The sequence below is a fragment of the Abramis brama genome (genome assembly GCF_963993115.1).
Source record: "Abramis brama genome assembly, chromosome: 10".
Lineage (NCBI taxonomy): Eukaryota > Metazoa > Chordata > Actinopteri > Cypriniformes > Leuciscidae > Abramis > Abramis brama.
In genome coordinates, this window is record NC_139972.1 from 21,486,475 (window position 1) to 21,505,593 (window position 19,119).

General features: G+C 41.4%; 1 protein-coding gene across 1 annotated transcript in view; it reads right to left on the reverse strand.

Moving 5' to 3' along the window:
• Window positions 1–3,295: 3,295 nt before the first annotated feature.
• The window catches only part of LOC311091014 (uncharacterized protein), a 114,451-nt gene continuing 98,627 nt past the window's right edge, over window positions 3,296–19,119 (reverse strand). The window contains exons 3-4 of the mRNA XM_084126724.1: window positions 13,714–13,889; window positions 3,296–4,939 (exon numbers count right to left, since the gene is read on the reverse strand). Coding sequence (XP_083982850.1) covers window positions 13,725–13,889 — 165 coding nt within the window. The 3' untranslated portion in view covers window positions 3,296–4,939; window positions 13,714–13,724. The remainder of the gene's footprint in view (window positions 4,940–13,713; window positions 13,890–19,119) is intronic.

Below are 19,119 nucleotides of genomic sequence, written 5' to 3' on the forward strand. Positions count from 1 at the left end.
AACAAACCACATAAAACATAAAGAATACGTTAAAGCTTTCAATTTTACAAAAAAAGTAAACGATGCTAATCGATGTAATCCAAGTTTAAAAACAGAAAATATGAAAAGACCGGACACATCCCTTCTCGTGGCAATCGACTGCCTCGGATCAATAACAAAGCTGCCTGTCCTGACTAACTTCTCTGAGAGTCTGGAGCGAACGCAGGAAAAGGGGGTGATCCTAAAGGACCACGGGAGACAAGGCCTCGGCAATCCCTCCTCATTCATCTTCATTGCCTTTGTGTGCACAAAAAGCAAGCCCTGCATAAGGTAAAGCCACCATCAAAGCCATGGCTTTATTTTATATCCTATAGATCAGGAGGGAGACAAAGCTTTATTTTCGCCAGGAGAGAGATATTTTACCTCCGCCGTACGGTTTTATGTTGGAGAGGTGTCAGACAGACGAAATGAATGGCTAATGCATAGGCAAAACGCACTCACCCCAGCATGCCTCACGTCAGCAGGCGCAGTCGGGATTTAGGGCCGGTGAGAGCAGAGCGCTCGACTGAGCACGAGCATATAAATACGTGATGTTCTCGACTGGTCCAGATACATGTGCATACAGTGCCATTTTTAAACCCATACGCGCAGTAGTAATCGTTAAGGAGATTTATAAAGGGATTCCTTGCAATACCCCAAATTTTCTCACTCTTAGTCATTACCACACAACCACAGCAACGCTGGTTTAAAATAGAAATATAAGGTGGCAATTTATTGTTAGGGCTTGCATATAAATAATAAGCATGCTTCAGAGTTTTGTTTAGGATGCATGCTCTTATGAGGTTGTGAATAAATTATAATGCACTGCCAATAATCTTATTTTGCACCAGCCTTGGATCCCCTCCAAATTATGCAGGATCCAAACAAACGTTTTCAATTCGTTATATGGGCAACATTTTATTTTAATGGGACAGTTTATTTCAGGGAGTGGCTTATCTGCATTGGCTGTGGCTTTATCGGTCACAAACATTGAGCTCATAGTGTATCCGCCATTATTTGTGTGTCCATTAACTCATTCTCTGTCAGGTATGAGTCCAGGACAAATATTTTACAAACTTTTTAGCAAATGTTGACCTCAACAAGGCAAAGACAGGATTGGTAGTGCTTGGCTCATCTCAGCTATGATACTGTATAAAGCAAACTAGTGATAAAGAGAAAATTATTGTTAGATGATGACATTGAGTCCTACTCAAGACTCTCAAAACCATTCCCATTTGAAGTGGACAAAAGTTGAACGATAAGGTAGAAAACTGCTCACACAGAGGGGGGAAAAAAAAACTGCACGATGCACTGAAAAGAAAATATTCTCATTTCCAGCAGACAACAAAAGCCAAGAAACTGGTTAGAATGCCAAATGCCAGACAAACCCATTTTTGCTGCTGGCCCTCCTGTTGTTCCAGGGCCATTAGTTGAATGAGGTGCTGTTCCACTGTACTCCAGCAGTTCCTCACTGCACGTGTGTTGAGATATCTCGGCTGCTTTACTCACAGACTACAGACTTTCATATTCCCCCTGCTGCGTCTCGAGAGCTGAAACAGAGGGTGGGCATGCAAATAGTTTTCTCTGTACGGTGGGCTCAGATGAGACCGTTACCTTGTTTGGAGCAGTTTTTCCTCTTGTGTGTTTGTGCCTGAATGGGCCATCAGGTAGGCATGGCAGGAGGTAGGGCTGTATGACTTGGAGTGATGGGTTGAAAAGGTGAAGAGGTCATGACCTCCGGGTGTTTTACGAGAGACTGTGGCTGATTTGTCTTCAGCGGTGCATGTTGTTGGCATCTTCACACCCTTGAGTTGCTGGCTGGCAGGACAGGACGGGATAGGGGGGTTGCTGGCTGTAAATTAGCACACTGGCATAGTGACAGGCAGTCAGGGCCATGGGAATGGCACCCACCTTGACCTGTTTGCGGGTCTGCTGGGTCCAGATGGCAGAGACCGCTGGAGCAGACCTTAGTTTGAAAATATCACCTAAAAGAGCACATACCCTTAAGGCATCCTAATCACAGTGCGTCTGAACAGACTGTGTAAGTCGCCTCATGGATGTAGTTGTATCCAAATTTCATCTATACGTAACATGATAAATAGGCTATAAAATTACAGTCCTCTGGAAACAAGTGCTAGGCAACGATTAATTGTGATTAATCGCATCCAAAATAAAAGTTTGTGTTTACATAATATATGTGTGTGTACTGTGTATAATTATTTTGTATATATATAAATACACACATATGCATATATATTTAAGAAAAATGTGTTACTTATATATAAAATATTTATATTTATATATAATATAAATTATGTATAAATATATATATACATGCATCTATTTCTTAAAGGGATACTCTACCGTTTTTTCATATTAAACTATGTTATTCCCTTATCTAAGACGAGTTGCTACATCCCTCTCTCATCTCAGTGCGTGCACTTAATCGCTCTAGTGCGCGGTGACACTTTGAAAGCACTTAGCTTACCCCAGTATATTCAATGGTATCTAGCAGCAATGAATTTAGAAGTGACCAAACACATCAACGTTTTCCCTATTTAAAAACAGTTACACGAGTAGTTATACGACCAAGAATGGTGACACAAAATAAAACGTGGCGCTTTTCTAAGCGGGTTAAAAAGGATAACTATAATGTATGGCGTAATAGCACTTTTGGTAGTACTTCGACTGGCGCAGTAAAAAGTCACGCCTGATCCTCTTTCCACTATTGACAGAAGTGAGAGGAAGAGGAGTCGAAGTACTTCCAAAAGTGCACGCACTGAGATGAGAGAGGTATGTATCAACTCGTCTTAGTTAAGGGAATAACATAGTTTAATATGAAAAAACGGTAGAGTATCCCTTTAAATATATACATGCATATGTGTGTATTTATATATACAAAATAATAATACACAGTACACACACATATATTATGTTAAAACAAACATTTGATGCGATTAATCGCGATTAATCGTTGCCCAGCACTAAGATATATACAAAAGGAAGCATATTTTTATAAAATGTGTATATATATATATATATATATTAGTATATATAGCATACGTTTATTTGAATATAAACTATATAAATATATATCTTAATTATATACTTCTATTTATATATTTATAGTCTAATTTTGCATTTATATTTATATACATATGCATATTTTATGTAGGCTATATAGTCTAGGTCGAAAATCAAACTTTCAGTCTGTCATGAAATATCAAGAATATTTTTTTTTATATATTTGAATACGAGAAAATAATATCTGCCTATCTCAGCATTTCCCCATTCACCTTCTAGAGATCTATGCATCATACCCTCACAGTATATGGTGTCTTATTGACTTCTCCTTGGATGTAAAAGATCCTAGCTCTTTCATATGTATTCCCTGCTTCCTCCTCAGGGTGTGGGTGGGAATTAATACTCGAATGCTGCTGGAAGCCAGACCTCTTACAAATCAAGTAATTCCCGTTACTGGAAGACAAACATGCCCTAGATCTAATCAGGCCTGCAGGAATCCCCTATCAGAGCATCACAGGTTCACCGTCTCTCCCGCTTCCCGACCAGCCTCACGAAAGGGCGATTAGGTAGACCAGCAAGTGTATGCATTAGTCTGAACATAAATCTCACCTACACTCTCCATTTCTAGATAACTATATATCTGTTAAAGATAGACAGGCGGTTGCAGAGTTGTAAGGATGTTGCAACAAAAGGAAGAGGCTCAATGAATCAAGCTCTATCCAATACACTGGGGCACATATTGGTTACTTATAGTGCAACATATATGCATAAAAATGCATCTGTGTTGAATGAATATTGCTATCAACTGCTGCTCTGTTAAATATTTAATAGGATTTTGTACATCATCTGATATGCAAGGACTACATTTCAACTAAAATTTTAGAAATTGAGTCTGTAATTGCCTCTTTGTTGCATTCACTAGTTCGAAAGTTCTTGACCGACATGAATTCTGTTGCAGTTGGCCATATTAAAAGTAAAAGAAAAAATCAAACAGTATGAGAACTCATAGCAATGTCCAGTTGAGTAATGAATGTTATGTAAAAGAGTTTGTTTATTACTACTATTGATTTCATGCCTTAATGTATTGTAAAATAATACATTTATTGTTTTTAATTATTTTATTAGGCCTAACATTCATTTACACACACACACACACACGCACACACACACACGCACACACACACACACACTAACACCTAAACCTACCCATCACAGAAAACTTTTTTGCAATTTTTACATTTTCTGAAAACATCACTTAGTATGATTTATAAGCTGTTTTCCTCATGGGGACCAAGAAATGTCCCCACAAGGACAAGGATTTTGGATAATGCCATCTTGTATGGTTTACCTGGCCACAGACGCACGCACACACACACACACACACACACACACACACACACACACACACACACACAACTTCAACTTTTTAAATGTTATGTTTAAACTGATTTCAACAGTTCAAGTGTTCTACTCTTGTCCATGCACAGACACAGATAGAGGATTGGGTGTGGCTTTCTGCACTGTCAGAGATTTCAGACCTGAGAAAGAACATCAAGATACACACTGAAAGATTGATTGATTGATTGCCAACAGAATGCCCTGGAACTTCCTTTAGCACAAGATAATGTAATTGAGCTAGCTTCACTGCGATGAGAGAGCCAGACAAATACCGTTCTCCTGTAGCCTTGCACAGACAAAAGCCTGCTTGATAGGATATTTCTTTTCATTGGTCATGTTCACAATGGGATGAAGTGGTCTTCCCGAATCCCACAGGTGCGCTGTATGGTCCTCCCTGTTTGTCAGCCTACAGAGAAGTCCCATGCTATTCACCTGAGCCCAATCCTCAGTGTAAAAGCTGATTGTGGTGGTGTTATCGACTTCTTCTTGTAATTCTCTGCTGAAAAAAAAGGAAGTGGAAAGTTTTATCTCTGTGCGGCAGCAGTGGGGAGGGGTGAGAGTTCACTCTCTGTAAGCTTGAGACACTGAAAATATTAATGCCAGGACAGCTTTGCACACACAGAAAAGCCCCCATAGACCTTCGCTGTTCTGAGTAAGAGATGGAAAGCAGAATTAACGTAGCACAAAAAACATGTGAGCACCAATCTGATATATTGTACAGTATTTGCAAGATTTTCCCCATTTAAACGGCTTATATATACTTCTCTTTGGATCTTGCGTGGATCAGTGACAGAAATGGATTTGACTGTAAATAAACAGTGTGAGCGGATTGACTTGCATGGTTTTAATGATTATCAGAGAGCTGGTGAAATATTACGGTAGAATTGAACAATGTAAAGAGAGAAATATATATGGATGTATGGTGCTGTGTGCCCAGCTGCTGTTACAAAGTAAAAACTGATTGCATTTCAATTTCAATTTTATTGACCCTGGAAATTTCAATAAATCTGTCACAAATAAATGATTTAAGTGTGTGTATTTTTTTTTGTCCAATGTTGTGTTGTGAAATCACACTCATAGGTGGTTGTTTAAAAAAGCACTATAAATAAAGTAATTATTAAAATTTTGTGTTTCTCAAAAAAACTATATTCTAAAATTGGCAGTAAGTAAAAATTTAAACAATGAAGTGAAATTCTCTATGAATTCCTATGCAAACTTAGTTCTATCAAGCCACACCAGACAGTCCTGTGTGTGAACACTGCCTGAAGAACAGATAATTCATTGGGGCAGGTCAAGAGGAAAGTGTAAAGGTATGGTGAAAACCCATAAGCTGTTTCATTTGCATGTACATAAGTTGAGAATTACAGTGGGACATTTTCCTGTCCTTTAATTCTTGCTTTACCCCTTTGGTTTGTTTGCCCGTCTTCCAATAAGACACACCCCCTGATCCCCCCACCCTTGATGCCCTTCAACCCTTTGTGCTCTTCTCCAAATACAGCACATCCCCAAAATAAGAAACAGCAAATCTGCTCCCTCTTAGCCGTAGACGTGTTTACCATCCCATAATACTGCTCCCAGATTTGTTCAGCCCTTTGGATTGCCTTTTCTGCTCATATTCCCCCTCCGCTCTTATCACCGAACAAAGCGGCTTCTTCCCCCCATCGCAAAGCTCAGAAACCCCTGATTGTTAAAATGGTAAGTATCGGAGGCGTTCTCCATTTCCACTGTAAAACCTGGAGACTAATGCAACGCAACCACACCGCGCTAGGGGAGATTGCTGTCAACAATCTCCAAAAACTGCAAACTCAGATTAGACTCTGCTCTCGACGTCGATTTCAAAAGGCTCGCGCGCTTATTCAAGCCCAACATGAAATAATCTGCATCTATTCAGATATAGAGAGGGTGTATAGAAGTTATTGATGTCAACTTTGCATGCTGATTGCTACCTTGGTTCTGCTGCTGGTATAATTGAACTGAAAAGAGGCATGAAAAATGGCTTCCCTTGAGTCTTAATACCCTGGTAAAGAATTCACTGTTTGGTTTTTGAAAATGTGTAATATTCTAAAGTAAATGGTATAGCTGGCTAAAAGAGCCCAGTCTGGGATACCCACGGCACATTTATTTAGCCATAAAAGAAGTTTTTATGTAGAAGAGGTGGGATATTTTCATAATACACAGCTATACAACTGCTGCTCAGTATTATGTTCACTTGGCTATTGCTGCCTGTTTACACAGCATTAAAATCCTAATATATTTCACACACTATTTTGTCTTGTTCAATCAATAGCTGTTTAAAAACCGACCCTCTTTACACAATAATTTCTTACATTAAGAAAAGCTCCAGACTTTTAATGAATTATATATATGTATGTGTGTGTGTGTGTGTGTGTGCGTGTGTGTAAAGAACCTTAGAAGCACTATAGCAAGTAAAACATACAAAAGTCATACATAGCAGATAGCAGTATGTCAAATAGCAGCACCTCATATAAATGCAGTCTGCTTAGAAGTGTCAGATGGCTAAGCTTGAAATTCTGGCCATGGACCTGCCAAATTGCCCAACAGAGCTTGTATATGTGTGTGTTCAACAGAGTTTGTGTGTGTGTGCTCAGCTCAGGTTAAACTGAATGGGAATCGCACAGGCTACACACTGTTTGTTTTGGACTCAATAGCATCTCATTTACACGTGTTAATTGCAGCTAATTGGTTCTAATTGGATGAACAGGAAACCCTCTGGGACCATTCATACCTTTAATTTGAGGTAAATATCATTAATTAACATATGTTAATTGGAGCCAATTAACATTGATTAAGAGATGCCAGCCACAAGAAAAAGTACAACTATCAAAATTTGTCAGAACCAGATACGTGCTTCAGGACGAGATGCGCGTGGATGAAGCAGCATCTGGACCGATGCTGTTTGGGTGGCTTTGGGTGACGAATTGGGACACTCAGCCTGGCATGGCTGCGTTTTGTCTTGTGCTGCCCCTGCCCCATGGCACACCTGCGCAGGAAGTGCTCCCATGGACAGAGGGCATCTGTAGGCCCATGAGGGGCCAGCGTGTGCTGCACCGCCGGAGCGCGAGAGATTAGAGGAGCTGCTGCTGAGTCCGGCAGATAGGGAGGGGACGGAGACAGAAAGAGTGAAAGAGAGAGAGAGAGAGAGAGAGAGAGAGAGGGGCGGGGGAGAGATGAAGCTGCAAGCCACTATAAGTATGGATGGTGAGGGTTGGAATGAATTTAAGATGTTGTTGAGAGAGGAAATAAGGAGAAAATGTATCCTGAGTGCAATAGCATTTTTGGGAAGGCTAAGAACAAAGGTTGAACTGTGAAGGCCACGATATACTCAATGTAAAGTTTTTTTTTCTTCGCTTAGGGTAAAAAGAAGTTTGAAATACCTTTTCGGTGATATACTGTTAGCGAACATCCTGTCACCCCCTTTGCTGCTTAGAACGGAGTTTAGATAAATATGCGCTGCCCGCTTTTTTCTCAATAAAATAAATACAACAAAAATGACAGCGGTGAGAAAAAAGCAGTTAAGAAAGCATCTGATCATAGCAATGTGGATATGTTTGCACCAGCTCTGCAATTTGGTACACCAGTCAAAGAAAGCGGTGCCTCAGAGCACACCTTTTACGTAATCACCACAGACTAATGGTAGTTTGAAAGTGTTTACCGGCCGGAGCGGACTTTTACGGAAAGTTCGCTTTGACAAGCTGTTTCAAACTCCCAAAACGAACTCCATATGAACTTCGTTTTGGCCTGATTTTATGTATTTTTAAATTTTTTTGAACATCATTTTCTTCAATTTCGCATTAAGTATTCTGGGGCCTTGAGAGAGCAATGTGTGTCGATATTGAAGTAATTATCCGACATTTGCGATCCTGCAAATGATGCCCGAAGTTGCTTATACTGGTGCTTTCAGACTGAATATTTGAGTTAATATGGGCATATGGACAGGCAGACTGTTGGAGGTTTTTAATACGTCAGTGATTTGGCTGGCAAGGGCAGGTGATTCCCAGTCGGGCGAGAGATCGAGCGAGAAGTGGCGCTTGTCCTGCTGGGTCGGTAACCTGTGTCAGAGACCTGGAGTCCTGAGCTGACATTGACACAAACACATGAAAACAGGCGCCTGGCAGGTGTCTGGCACACACTGGCATCAGCAACACTCTCCATTCATTTCTCCTTCAGTGTCTAAAGTGTAGGGCACATGACAAACAACCACAAGCGATGCACAATGTCATCTTGTGGATAACTTTGTCTTTTGACAAGCACACGTGAAAGTACTTGCTTCAAGAAGATAGCGACACAGTGTACGTGCTCACTCAGTGGCGTGTGCGCTAGTAGCCTCGAGCGCTCGGGGATGGTGGCAGAGGCCGACGGTGCCCAGTAGGGAAAGGTGTGAATGTGTGTCAGATGGTACAGTGGGCAGGCTGGCATCGAATAGGGTAGTAAGGCTGGCACAGCTATAGCGATCCACTCAGGCAAGGAGAGCTGTGGCTTAGCCCGCCCGACATGCTGCGCCACCCAGGTAACACCAAGACAGCCAGCCAGCCACCCACCTGCCCCCTCAGCCTCCCCGCATGCCCTGGGGCAGCATCTTACATACCAGCCTGCCTGAATCACTGAGCCTGCTAATCATCTTAGCCCCAGACACACACATAGCCTTCTGTGTGGAACTAGCCTGTGTGGAACTAGCCGGGCCTGTAATGGGAAATAATACGCTTCTTACTCCTTGACCCATATGATGGTTTTTTGAAAATTTAAATAAATGCTTTCTTGAAAAGGTGTGTGTGTGTTTGTATAAACATGCATTTAATAAAATATATTATAAAATAAATGAATGAAAATTATAGATATATAAAAATATCCATGTTAAAATGAATTATGCAAAAACATTATGAATACTATAAATATGTGTGCATATAAATGTATATACTGTGTGTATATATATATATATATATATATATATATATATAGGACATACAGTATATACTGCATTATTACTGTATCCATTAAACAATTAACTATTTTAAGCCAGAATAGCATAACCACATTTTGCCTACCATCTTCACACTTTGTCACTTACACTGTGTTCCTGTTGCACTATAAGCAATTTATGGAGGTGTTATGGTAAGTGTAAACTTAATGTGTGTGTGTGTGTGTGTGTGTGTGTGTGTGTGTGTGTGTGTGTGTGTGTGTCTGTGAACAGTGATCATCATATAGAGATGAACCAGTGCTCTGCACTCCCTTCACTGCTGACTTTAAAGACAACTGGTGAGGTCTAATAAATCCATCAAAAGCCATCCGCCTGTCATCTCTGCACTGCTTTTACTTTAAAGGCTGGACAGGAGGGCAGAAGTCCCAAAACAAAGGCTCAGGGAGACAGAGGGGGGCAGGAGGAACGTGAGGGGGTGCAAACCCGCCTGTAGTCACACATCATGAATATTTAACAGAACTTGTTGGAGTGAGCAGAAAATGCTAGGGTGGGTGAGCTTACGGATTGTGTCTGCGTTTGGCGTCGGCTGTGTTCAGCGCACCCTTGTTCGGAGTGTGCGGCGGGGTTTGTTTGTGAGATTGGGGTTGGGTGGGCAGCATCAAAGGATCACCAAGGGACAGCAATTCCCATGGCAACAGTTCGTCAGGTAGGGGGCTTGGGGTTCAGCTGCCCCTGCAGGTCCCTCGAGATGGAGAGAGAGAAACGGAGAGAGCGAGGAGAGCGGGAAGCATTTTGTCTCAGCACACTTGACAAAACAAAGACAACTCACTCCTCTGGTTTCATGCCACATTTTTTATTCATAAACAAGCTGCTGGCTGTAAAGACATGATAAAGCGGCGCGGGGCCTCTGCTGAGATGGCCACCCATTTGAATGCAAAGCCTCAGCTGCACAAAATCCTCCCGAGCCCCATTATTCTCTGGATTTCGCCGCTATTTTCGTCAGCCGCTAAGCTGGCCATGGATCGAGACTGGAGATATGTCATCAAAATGGTCTCATTCAGCTACCAGTGGTCATTAACATAAAAATTAAAGAATTATAAAACAAGCTTGAATGAATGAGGGATGAATAAAATGAATAAAAATCTCCACCCGCCTTGACTCTAGTAATTTTCGCCTCCTTTCTCATCCCACAAAGAGGGGGGATTGCTGCATTCTTCCATTATTGGATTAATTGCCTTTATTTGCTGTAAACGTGTTTACTGCTAACATGTGCAGACAGTAGAAGAGAGGCAATGGACTGTGTGTGGCACTTGAGACTAATATTTTTAGATTTCAAGGTTCAGAAGTGTCATTTCTGCACTACTTAAATGGAATTGAAAAACAATTTGTATCACATAAATAAAATAAAATAAATAATAAATTAAAAAGATTAGTTTACTAAACAGTATCGTCCATTGGTCAGCCTAACAGATAGTCCCGCACTAAACACACACTATTGGTTGAGCCAGATTTGCTGTGTCAGGTTGGTGGGGATTGGGGAAGAAATGTTTTAATAAAGTAAGTTAAACATTTTTCGGGGAAATCAAACTACAAAATATTTACTTTAAGTTGAGAAAAGAACAAGAAAAAATATTAACATTAAAAAGACAATTAGACTTCGCCCTGAAAGAAATTGATTAAAATTAAATGTGTCTGTCCTGTATGATAATTAATCAATATAATAATTAATTAATTAATTAATTTAATTAATTAATCTTAATTTTAAGTGGGTCACTAAACCTCTCCCATTACCAGTGCATGTGGATGGGGAAGAAATGGATGGGGAAGAAATATATATATATATATATGTTAGTAATGGGGTACCTTGCAAGAGGATCAGGATATTTGGGCATCAAAAAGTTTAAAATAATATTAGACACTGTGAGTTGTTGGCCCAAAAATAAAATGCAATCCTTATTGACTTTTTATTAAGTTTTGCTTTATATTGTCAACGCATGATGCATGATACCTGTCTGTCTTCTGAACAGTCCTTCTCCTCTCCCATTTTTCTTCCCCTTTCTCAGCATCACACTTATGATTTATTTAGTCCGTTGTTTGTGTCAGGCTGTCGTATTGTTTTGCCTCTATTTGAAAGGTGTTTATTTTGTCAATGACTTGAGTGTTTGCCCAGCTGGCGCCGGCGTGCCAAGGTTGTGCCAGCACAGTGCCTGGGGTATGGGCTTTAGGGTTTGGCTGGGGGGAGAGGAGATGAGGAGGGATATGGGCGTTCTGGGTGACGTGGCAGAGTGCCCAATCCTCCACGCCCCCTGTCCGGCAGAGTGTGGGCTTGCAGACCTGTGAGAGCCTATCAATGCCAGTCCAAACGCCGGCAAAGAAGAGAGGCTTAGCTGTAATCCGTATTGACTGCCTTGTGCTTTGTCTGCCCATTTATATCATGGATTTGTCCAACTCAATGATGTGCTTCTGTCAAGTTCTCCCACATTAATCCATAACATTATTAGTTTTCAGTATAGCCCTAATTATTCCAGCTCTGACCTAAATGGTAATAGGATGAATGAAAATAATTCAAGAAAACAAACATATAAACATTTATAGCCAAACATGAGGTGGTAACAATGGGGTTAATTCTATAGATGTAATTGTCAAATCATTGGCTTTGTCTTCGCAAAACGAGTGTGAAATGAAACATCAGACACACAGGGCTGTAGTATGCAGGGAAGAGGAGGATGTCCTATTCAACTCAGGACGGCACTGGCAGGGGAACGTGTGGCACCCTGCTGCTAAGTCTGTAGATTACAGTGAACTTCCCCCTGGCAGTTCTCTGGGAGTCTACCTGAGCCAGAAGCTGAGGGGAGACAAGCGGAGACTAATTTAAAGATGCGACGCAGCTCCAGGGGGACTTTATCAGCACAGTTTGTCAGGACAGGACAGGGGGCAGTTCAGCTTAGCCCCGGCCCAGCGTGAGCTGGGTAATACCACTCAGAGGCACCTTGTCATGACTGGAGCAGTTCTGCAAGCCCATACAGCAAGTCCACAAAAATCGAGATGAACACACATTGTACTGTCGGTGCACCATTCACCCATTTAGCTTAAAGGGTTAGATTACCCAAAATGTTAGACATTGATTGGGGTACAGGACAACATTGGACCACACTGACTTATGAACAAAACAAAATCGAGTGAGTAAATGAATGAATTTTATGTTGTTGTTTTTTTGTACTTGATTTCTTTCTTTATTTTTTCTTTATTTTTTTTAAAGTCACAACCGACAACTTTTTGGGCTTCAGGAATATTACATTGTTGTGAAAATGTTTATGTTTACATTAGGTTAAAATTTTCAAATTGAGTGATATGTAAATAAACAACAAGTATTATTATTATTATGATGTACAGTATATTATTATTATTATGTTGATTTCTTGTTGTTTTATTAAAAGTCACAACCAACAACCTTTGATTTCAGAAATATTTGTGAAATATGTTGTGAAAATGTTTACTTTTAGTTAGAATTTTGTTCAATCTGAGCAATTCTGTTGCATATAAGCGTAAACAACCATTATCCTGATTCCACACCATCATCAAGTGGACAACAATGTAATATATTTATAGACAAACCTGCAGTGGGCTACGCAACACTGCAAATTACATTCAAAGCGACTATACAGAGACAGTCTTCTGAGAACATTTTTGTACCTGTGATTAAGTCTCACACCTGTTCTAAAGTCATGATGCAGCTTGGCGCAATAGTCAAGCATGCATGCAAGCTCTCTCTCTCTCTCTCTCTCTCTCTCTCTCTCTCCCTCTCTTTCACTCACTCTCTCTCTCACTCACTCCCAGATCCACATCAATTTGTTGTGCTGTGTGTTGTTTTTCCCCCTTTGCCCGCGTCCCCTCTCCTGGGCCAACGCTCACATCAACGGCGAGTTGATAAGGCCACTGGAGGAACCCTGTTTGGAATTTAGATTAATGTGTGACTAGCAGCCAGATTGAACGATAAAAATAAAGGAAAATAAGCTTGGAGAGAGTACTTGAATGGGAACAAAACAACGGGGAAAAAAAAACACAGAGCCACAAAATAACCCTAGTTTCTCTCTCTCTTTCAGTGGTTGCACAGTGGACCGAGCGAGACGGGTTTGAGGTCATGAGTGAGCACCCGAATGAGGGACTGGAGGTGTGTATTTGTGTGTGTAGGTGATCACACCCCTCACGGCTTATCAGATAACAGCACACCTTTAATGGGCCAGTGTGTAAGAGACAGACGGCAAACAACCACTTTTGTCTTATCTGCTATTGTTAGCGAGGAAAGCTAACAGACATCCCGGCCGTTATAGTCGTACCGTGGCCCAGTTCAGCTCTGCTTCAAAACCAGGCCCCCCTGATCCATAATAACCTCTTCCGCCCAAACACGGCCCAAATCCCATTTCAGCATCACCGGAGGCGGATAGCCGCTTCTGGCTCTCCCACTGCCATTATCACCGAGCAGCACGATCCCATGTGAGTGGCAGCACAGGGACTAGTGGGAGGAAGAGGAGACAGGAAGGAGGAGAGAAAGAGAAACAGAGAAAAAAAGCAAAATGATTGGAAACTGTGCCAACATGTAACAAACATACAAAGAAAGTAGAGCAATCAATTAATAACAAGAGTGAGAGGATAACAAGACACAAGTTACAGATATACTGAGACAGATATGTACTTTTTGGTGGTGCTGGAGCGCGAATATGCACAAGTTTATTAGAACCGGCTCACGTTTTCACTGACTTGAGAGCCGAAAAATTATGCAACGGACAATATTAGTACATAACAATATATCCGTCTTTTTATTTTACACTGATTGAAAACGAATTAAGACGACATTTTTTTTTTAAGTTGTTCTATAAAAATGAAAAAAAAAAAAAATGAAAAAAAAAATCTAAATCCTTAAAAGTAGATAGATGTACGTGAGAAGCAACACTACATAAGATACGATTTTAAGTCAATATTCACTTGCTTTTAACTTATTTTACTTAAAAAGCAATATGTTATAGAGTATTGCTTCTCAAGGAAATTGATCTTGAATTTATTTTAGATATTTGAACTGGAAAATAAGACTAGGATTTTGTGCAGTGTAATACTGAAAGGAATTTAATCTGGTGTCTGTTTGTCCTCATCGTATTCAATTATGGATTGTATTCATCATTGTATTCAAGCTATCTTTGATCCAACATTGGTTATTGAAATATTTAATAAATAAAAGTTATAATAATCAACTGACAAATAAAATACATTCAGTTCGGATGTACGGGGAGATAAAGTGGCTGTAGCAGCGAGACAAAAATACTAATGTGTTTGTCAACTCGATGTGTGTCGCATCATATCAATGTAGTCTATGAAGACACATTCACAGCATGTTAAGGGAGCAATCTATGTTTAGTCTTGTATTTTGATAGTGTTGTTTTGAAAACTGTACTTGAAGACATCACAGATTTTCCAGTCTTGGCCTGGTTCATTTCAGTTTCAAAAAGTAGTAATAATTTGTAAAAAAAAGAACGAAAAAAAACGAAAAAAAAAAAAAAACGGTAAGAAGCATGTGTACATAAAAGAACATCCTAATCCTACTCATAAAGTCCAACCTCCTACCCAACCCTTAAATTGAACAATGATTTAAAAAAAAAAAAAAAACTCGTACAATATCATATGATTTCGCCATTTTATTTTAAGTGTTATAAAGGTCCAGACCCACTTTTACTTGATTGGGCATCGGCACCAGCACCAGCACCATTTTGGTGGAAGAGGGTTTTTTCTGAGTTATGGGCCGCTACAGACCGGGTCTCCTCCCTCCACCTGTGTCCCAGCCCTCCCCTTTCTCTCCCCCAGGGCAAGAGGGTGCTGTTAGGGGCATGTGCTTGATGGGGGCGGAGGGAACGGGGGGGTTGTTGTCAGGGAGGCTGATCAGTGGGAGTCAAGGTGCAGCGGAGCAGATAGCTGAGGTCTATGCATACTAAACGGCCTGGCAAGGGGGGCCTGCTGCTCTCGGCTCGCCCTTATCACACCTCTCGGCTCACTTTATCAGATTAGAGCCCCCGGCAGTCGAGACGAGAAGAGAGAGAGAGAGAGAGAGTGGGTTTGGAGGGTGATGGGGGGGCTGGAGGAAAGTCAAAGAAAAGAAACAAGGAGAAGAAGAGACAGGGACCGAGAAAGAGAGACACACTCTGTTCCATGTCAAGCGTGAGTACAGTTGAGATGTGTTACAAGACCGGCAACACACTTCACTGCTCTCATTGTCTAGCAATCAGACGTTCACCTCATGCTGTTACTGAATTACTGTTACCAGTCAAAATGAAGGAGGAGTCATCCGTGCCACCGCATTTACATTTTTCTTTTCCTCCCTAAAATAGGGTTTGGAATTTGTCGGCTAATCATTTACATTACTCTGTCCTCAGATACTAAACATATGGGTATATGTTTGCTATTCAGAGCTTCAAAATAATCAACACAGATTTAGTCTCATAGCCTAATTAGGCAGCATATCAGTTCTACACTTGTGCCAAGTTCCTTCCGCGTTTAGCTCACTTATTGAAAGATGTTACATCCCATTTTTGCGTATAATCTAATACTAAACCCTCGCTTTAGAGCTGCCGACTGGTACCGCCGTATGTTGTGTATACGGACGCCTACAGATTCATCATGGATCATTTGATGTACTTAAAGAGATTTACATTCTTGGCTCTTCACCGACCCATTTTCATTCGAGTTTGTTTTGGTGTCAAACGGAGACTCTTGTATAATCGTTTTTGCTTATGGGGTTGCAAAGGGAACAACACAATAACTGTGGATTGTTTCTCATTTATACTTGTCTCGTTTCGTGAAATGCGTGAATGCTGCCATGGATCTTGTCAGGGGATGTGTGTCTTTGTGATCTTGGCTATGTTTGCTAACAGAAGTGTATACTCGCCAGTGTCCTAGATCAGTAATGCCCTGAGGCGTGTGCCCTCTGCCACTCCATCTGCCCTTTGAGAGCAGAACAGTGCTTCGTGTCACCCGGACACCCAGAGGCCACAGCGAGGCTGCACTGACTCTGAATTATATAACGTCAGGTAAAAGTACGGGTATAAGCCTTATGTTGTTTCACCCATAAAATGTTAATTTTGCTTATGGAATACACAAGTCGTTGTCACTGCTCACTGCCGTTGTTACTAACAGAAAAAAATATAAATATAAGTATTATCAATATATAAATACACATAAAATCTAATAATTACAATATACGTGAAGAAGTGGTTAATTACTAGCCCAAGTACATACATAAAAATAGCATAATTCTTTGAGCTTTGAATATGGGCTAGCATTGGGTAGCAAGATTACCAGTGAATAACGACTCAGATTTTGGTCAGCACAACACGGCTAAAAAATGCTTAAACCAGCCTAATTTGGTTTAAGAGGGTCTTCCAGTCTGGCCAAACTGGTCTTCATATATTCTAGCTACCCAAAACACCTCTAAAACCATCCAACTGACTAGTTTGGGACACCAGCAAGCCCATTTTAGGCTGGTCTAAGCAGTTTATTTTTCAGCAGAGGAGTTTTATGGCTTACTTTTATGATACTGTTGTGGGGTTTTATGTTCTTTTTTTGAACTTGACAGATGTTGTATGACTTATAAGTATAGTTATTTTAAAAAATCTATACTGGTACTAACACAAAAATACTAAATAAAACAAATAGCAACATACAGACAAGTTCTGGTTATGAGTAAATGAGTAAATAATTAAATTATCATATTTGGGTGAACTATTTCTTTACCAAATATCAACAGATTTGACCTTTTGGGTAGTCTGTACTTTGTTTACCTCAACCTTGACATTTCCATTCATGAACGTCGGAGTGTAACAATCTGAATGAATCTCAGACAAGGAGTCTGCTGGATTCAGATGTTCTACAGGGAAGTCATCTCTCATGTCCTGCATTCGAGATGATCACACTCACTCTGTTACACCTTCAGGAGCTGAATCCACCACGGTACAACACAGAGCGGCGCTGTGGGCAGCCGAGGCCATGGAACAGGAGAGAGAAAGAGAGAGAGTTGCTTGTTGCAAGCTCCAGGCTGCAGAAGGAGAGCAGACCCGAGGGAGCAGCCCCGCGCCTGCAGCCCCATGATGATGATTGATGCAGGCAGGACACACACGCCCCAGCCGCTCAGCAAAATTAAAAGCCTATTTTGTAAAGTTGTAAAGGAGCAGAATGGCACAGGGCTAAGGCAGCCCCCCACCCCTCCTCCCTCCTCTCACCGCCGGGGTCCCGTTTAGTGTCTTTAGTATCATCTACTCCTCAGGGAGCAGGCAGAGGGACTGTTACACGCCTTTCACTCAAGCACATGAATGCGCACAAACAGACACACGCACTCAACCTCCTGTATACGCCCTCAAGACTGGAGCGTGTCTGCTTGATGAATGTTTGCATGTGTGTGCATGTGTCTCCGGCTGCCTCAAAGATCATATAGATACGGCATCACATGAAAATACATAAAATGCTAACATAAATACGTTGCAATTGTTTAGTGCTGATGTTACAGCTCAATAAAATAAAAATAAAAAATCGTTACACTTACAATACACACATAGCAAGTAGTTTATAGTAAGACCCAATAGTAACTTCTGGCTCAATATATAGTGTGGGATTGGAGCAGGCCTTCCTGTTTATCCAAACAGTGGAAGAACGGCGGGCTGGTTTTAGCATCACTGACAGTCTGGTTTATCAGAGTCCTGTAGAGTTAAGTGTCTATCTATAGTGCATTGGCAGATGAGCCCTGCTTTTAGTTCACTTGTTAATAGGCAATGAGAAAAAAGCTCTCGAAGACACTTGTGTGTATATCATTTGCAAATCATTTATCCACAATGTGAATTTAATTGACCAGGCAACCCCAGAGGCTCCTCAAAAGTCCGCCGCCCCTGCAAGTTCCCATCTATCCCCACTTCCTCACCCAGACCTGGCAGTCTGTGTCCCGCCCCCGCCCCACCCCCTTAGCTGGCGAAGCCAGGGCGGGCTGTGGGAGTGACAGGCAGCCAGAGAGGGCCCAGTCGGGCCAGAGAGGCACACACTGGAGAGGTCAGGCCCATGTCAAGTGGGGTGTGGAGGCCAGCTGAGGAGCCCTGCCTGCACATTGTGCTAATTTGTGCAGCCAGTGTAGACAGAGAGGGCAGGCCAGGAGGAGAAGGAGGGGAGGGAGGGCAGCGTGGACCGGCATATGGGGCCCGGCTGAGGAGGAGACTGTAGAGGGCCATTCGGATTCACTCTACCACACTTTCACTACTTCGTACGCAGACACGCACATACACCCACAATCACGTCACCCCCTGCTTGAGTGGGGCCGTGACAGCCACCCATCCCCTCCATCTGTAAGGCAGACCATGCCAGTGCTTCTCAACGGGAAAGCATCATACTAACCTTTTCCAACCTTTCCACACATCCCTCGATGAACTTGGCAGTAAGCTGTGACTAACTACCAGCAGTCTGTGGTAAGAGCTTTTTGACTTGAGGGAATGTGTAAACATGAGAACGAGACTTGCCAGTGTAAACATCCAACTGATTGATGTACAGATCTACTGTGCTCAGTACTCTAAACCATATACACTCTACGCAGAATTTATGCTGCCAGACAGATGAAATGTGTGTTGTTGTTTTTTTAAACCAGTATGATGCACAAATTAACTCATATTTGTTCAACTTTACAATAGGGTTAAATTCATTGACATTAGTTAATGCATTAGGTA